This window comes from Haliotis cracherodii, unplaced genomic scaffold (assembly GCF_022045235.1).
Source record: "Haliotis cracherodii isolate W230 unplaced genomic scaffold, xgHalCrac1.p SCAF_13, whole genome shotgun sequence".
NCBI lineage: Eukaryota > Metazoa > Mollusca > Gastropoda > Lepetellida > Haliotidae > Haliotis > Haliotis cracherodii.
Window position 1 is genome coordinate 11,933,708 of NW_027266268.1, and position 5,207 is coordinate 11,938,914.

The 5,207-nt window shown below is 37.9% G+C and overlaps 1 protein-coding gene across 1 annotated transcript; it reads left to right on the plus strand.

The window, feature by feature from the left end:
- Positions 1 to 2,503: 2,503 nt before the first annotated feature.
- LOC139459471 (uncharacterized) lies at positions 2,504 to 4,273 on the plus strand. The gene is made up of 2 exons (XM_071240912.1): positions 2,504 to 2,882; positions 4,260 to 4,273. Exons 1-2 carry the CDS (start codon positions 2,504 to 2,506, stop codon positions 4,271 to 4,273), a joined length of 393 nt encoding a protein of 130 aa, XP_071097013.1.
- Positions 4,274 to 5,207: the final 934 nt, after the last annotated feature.

Below are 5,207 nucleotides of genomic sequence, written 5' to 3' on the forward strand. Positions count from 1 at the left end.
ATTTAAATGATGAGAGTACCGTTGCATGTGGTTCATAGTCATAATGATATTTAATTATCATATTTACGTTATGAGTGTGTTGACTGGCATACCGTTGAATTAGGAATGCATAGAGTGGTCCCTTTGAGTTCGTTATATCCGTAGTTTTTCAGTTTTCAGGTGATGAATTGCATGTGAGAAAGCTGTTTTCCTTTTAACTCTCGGTGTCACGTGTGGAGAAAACGCCGGCAAGTGGAGTACATATATCAATCATCTTCTTTTATTGTTAACCCATCAACATGTTCTTGTCATTTTCAATATGAAGGCAGATTACATTATCAATTCCCTCGTCAAAACTATACTGAAATTAAATACAATTGCTTTTTTTACGTCCGTGGTTATGACATGAAAAGTCAAAGGGTTATGACATGTTGTATGGTGAAAAGGTAAAACGACACAGACTGGTGACGTTATCAAAGGACAATAAATCAGTCAAACAGAATGTTTTCATTTATGATATAAACTTTGTGACATTTCATATAATTAACTGGGGCATTGGTGGTCCAGTCGTCAGCTTTGCAGAGTTGCGTTCTATGACCGTGGGTAAGAATCCCGGTTCGCCCGATTATGTTTCTAAGTTTGTCAGCACCATACCCGTGCTCATGGGTTTAACCGAAGTGGTAAACGTCTGAGACCTGCATCACTTCGAGCTTTCCTCCCACATTAAGCCGACACGCCGTGATATAACTGGAATACTGTTAAAAGCGGTGTTAACACAACTCACTCACTCATACAGTCACTCATATAATAACTACTGTTATAATATCTTGCGTGTTATCTTACCCCGATGCGGGAGACGTTGTTCATGCTATCATTCACTTTTCTGTCTGGGCCATATCCGTGCTCGTGGGTTTCACCGAAGTGGTAAACGTCTGAGACCTGCATCACTTCGGGCATTCCTCACACAAAGTGTGTTTGACATTTGGCGTAATAATGAGTCGCTGTAAACGACGTTGTGCCCACCAACACAATCATGACACATAAGAGTTGTGTTAGTTATGTAGAGTGTTTTAAACTGATTGTTAAAAAGTGTTAAGTGATAATGAATTAATACGGAAACTCATGTGACCCTGGTGAGCTTGACCTTGACATGGAGGGCACCCAAAAGGGATGACCGAGACATTGCTCTAGAAATCTAGTTTCGTCAATTATCAATCTTAAACACTCAGTTATCCTGTACATAATGGTTTTGATTATCGTCCTGATAAATACTGATCGACTAAAGTGACCTCTTATGTCATTCAACAACATGGAGATTTCCTGGCTGTGAAGTTCAGTGCGAAAACGGTTCAGCCTGAAGCACACGTAAAATCTCCAATACGACCACTAGCATCAAATATGAAAATCTCACATCTTCCATAATCAAGATCTATATTGTCATAAAACGAGTCTAACATCGCGAAGTGCATCAAATCACGTGTGCACCTTGATTAAAAGCATGAAAAGATTTAGAAAATATCTGTTGACAACGAGTTAGCGGTGCACATGTTTTGCAAATCCTGCAGTCGACCGAAATCTGCATGACACTTTACGAACCGGATTTCGATTTCGGTGCGCGATTTCGATTGTACTATGACTCGTTAGTCCAGCCAACATGTAACTCAATAATACCAGCCTAGTTCGGCAAGGGTGGAAACTTGACTTTTATAGTCAGTTAACTCACTTGCCTCGGGAAGATGGGAATCTCATAACATAAGTGCATTATCGATATACTCAATTTTGAGCTCAAATTTGATCAAACACATTAGGAAGGTTGCTTAATACCCACTGAATCGAGGGTTGGGTATAATTATTTCAGCACAAGAGACCGAAGCATTTAACCCTTCAAAGAAACATGGAAGCAACAGTAAAATCAGTTACAAATGCAAAATCAGTTCAATTCTCTATGAAATTTATAGAACCGATCCCCTAATGCCTGTATTAAACATATGAAGATACATACACTAATAATAAAAAGGCCCACGGCGCAGAAATAATTATGCCAGAAGAATAATGAGATGCATGTACATATCTAAAACAAACAGTGGTGAATGAAATATTGGACTGTGGCATGGATTTGTTATGCAAATATTCTGTGTCCCTGTCTTCTTTTCAATAACAAACACATTCAATCACAGAAATGCTGCTTCATTTCCTCTATCTGCACCAAGGAAAGAAAACTTCAAAAACTCAAAAACAGATCTAAAAATACACTCTTCAAAAAAAGAAACGCACGGGTAGTATGTTATTTGAAAATGTTGGTGGCCTGGTATTCGACAAACGGTGCGTCAAAACGCAGCAATTGGCAATTGGCAGTGTCTTAAACAGCATTGTTTTCACACTTGTACAAAAATGTCATGGAGGAAAACAGTAAATTAAAATGCACGTGCATGTTATGGCATTCGTAACTCGTGGTAGTGGTTATAAAAAGGCAAGCATGAGACAATAATTTGTCTTTCAATTGTAAATATTTTCAAGTTCGAAAATGCCGAGCGCTGCCGATCGGAACATCGTCATAGGACATATCCAAAGAGGGGAATCGCAGTCTTCTGTTGCAAGCCACTTCAACGTCCACCACAGCACCATTTGCCGCCTTTGTGGCCGATACACACAGTTCAATTCCACTGCAGACGGTCCGAGAACCAGCCGACTAAAAGTTACCACCCCTGCACAGGATCGCTTCATTGGACTGTTCCACCTACGTCATCGCAATGCCACAGCTATGGAGACTGCAGAGCGCATCCCTGGTTTGAGGAGGATGTCGGACCAGACTGTCAGGAACCATCTTCGCGAGGCTGGAATCCGACCCAGAAGACCAGCTATCGTCCCTGTTTTGCAGCAGATCCATCGACAGCGACGCTTGCGTTCGTGCCATATATTACAGCCTGGGAATTTGAGAAACTTGAGACGAGTGTGGTTTAGCCATGAATCACGATTCCTTGGAAGACAACGTGTTTATCGTCGTCGAAATGACTACTATTTTTTATATGAATAGTCTTCAACAATACTTATATAGTGCTGAAATTGTCATAACTTCATACATTTATATGAATTATATGTTTTATATGTTTTCATCGTGTCTCAAAAGACCTATGGCTGGTCGTTACATATTTTACTTATGTGTTGAATTTGTATAATATTAATCTGTATCATTGTAACTTTTTTTTTCGCTTCTCTTCTCTCTGTCATAAACAGGGATGTTATAATAACGATGGGAATTTATATCATTTGCAGTGGATATTTGCTATATAATGTTATAATGTGGCTTGAATTTTATATTATATCCCGGAGACTTTATTAATACAACTTCCCTTTAGATTGTAACATATGAATGTTTATCGCCAGAAGTTTATTTTGCATTTGAACAGAATAAAATTATATGTAAAATCAAACAACAGATGCTTTCTTTATATATCCGAGGGTCGAACGCAACCTTCGTCTACTGTAACCAAGCGAGAGCACCACTAGGCTACAGGGACACTGACAAGGCACACTGCTTTTAAGAATGTCTTTTGTATTTAATGTAAGTAATGTACGCCAGTAACAAATACGCCCGTTTCCTAAGGTTCATGGAAAGTATGTTTGTAACATACAAATGTTGATAAATGTTGTTTAAAGGAGATGGTTTTTTTCGGTTTATACGTTAGATAAAACAATTCCCCTCATGATATTTAAAACCCTTATCCTTGGGATACTACCTCGGGCCTAACGCCCCTCGGTTTTACACCGCGGATGCAGGTTTTTAGTATAAAAACCCGAGGACGTGCTTATGCAACACAGTTGCGAATTTCTGAAGTATAATGATTTGGGAGCTAAAAGTTGTGTTGACTATGTTAAAGGGTTATTGAATATGTAAATGTAAATTTCCTTTGTGTCAATATCAAAACAACGTTTGCAGGATCAGTGTATTATATTGTGGTATTATGAACTTAGAGATTCGCCCATTTGTATGTTATATAAGCAATTCAAAGGAGTATTTGGCTTCGAAACATTGACATTGAGATGCTCTCACTAGATTAAGATGATTATATCATGAATAATGTATACATCTATGCAACACTTTCCTCTTTCCTCCCGAATTAAGTTTACACGCTGTGAAATGAATGAAATATTGTTCAGAGCGGCTTTAACCCAAACCCACTGACACACATGTACAGATATTATGTCGAAAATACCATATTGCGAGTACAGTACAAAAGTGTTAACTTTCTGATGATTCATATGCGTGTGCCATCGCACAGTGTTTATTCGTTGAAGTTGTTGTAAGAGCTTTTACCCTCAGGAATCATAGAACAGTTTATCAACATATTTTATTAACACTTTTTACACCTCGTACTGGCTATTGAGCGACGTAATACACAAATAGTATCACATCCTCGAGTATGAACACAAATACTGAGCGTACGAATACTGAACATATAAATACGGAAAATAAAAATACTGAGCATACAAATACTGAACATACAAATACTGAGCATACAAATACAGGAGTGAGTGAGTGAGTGAGTATGGTTTTACGCCGCTTTTAGCAATATTCCAGCAATATCACGGCGGGGGACACCAGAAATGGGCTTCACACATTGTACCCATGTCGGGAATCGAACCCGGGTCTTCGGCGTGACGAGCGAACGCTTTAACCACTAGGCTACCCGACCGCCCCAAATACAGGACATACAAATACTGGAACATACAAATACAGAACATACAAATACTCGAACATACAAATACGGAAAATAAAAATACGGAACATACAACTACGGAACATACAAGTACTGAACATATAAATACGGAACATACAAATACTGGAACATACAAATACGGAACAGACAAATACCTGTAACATACAAATACGGAACATACAAATACGGAACATACAAATGCTGTAGCATATAAATACTGGAACATACAAATACGGAACATACAAATGCTGTAGCATATAAATACTGGAACATACAAATACTTGAACATACATATACGGAACATACAAATGCTGTAACATACAAATACTGGAACATACAAATACGGAACATACAAATACTGGAACATACAAATACTAAACAAATAAATACTAATCATACAAATACTGGAACATACAAATACGGAATATACAAATACTGTAACATACAAATACGGAAAATAAAAATGAGGAAAATACGGAACATATAAATACTGAACATATAAATACGGAA

Excerpts from the sequence above, each read along its gene's own strand:
- LOC139459471 (XM_071240912.1), top strand. The coding sequence starts at position 2,504 with ATGCCGAGCGCTGCCGATCGGAACATCGTCATAGGACATATCCAAAGA.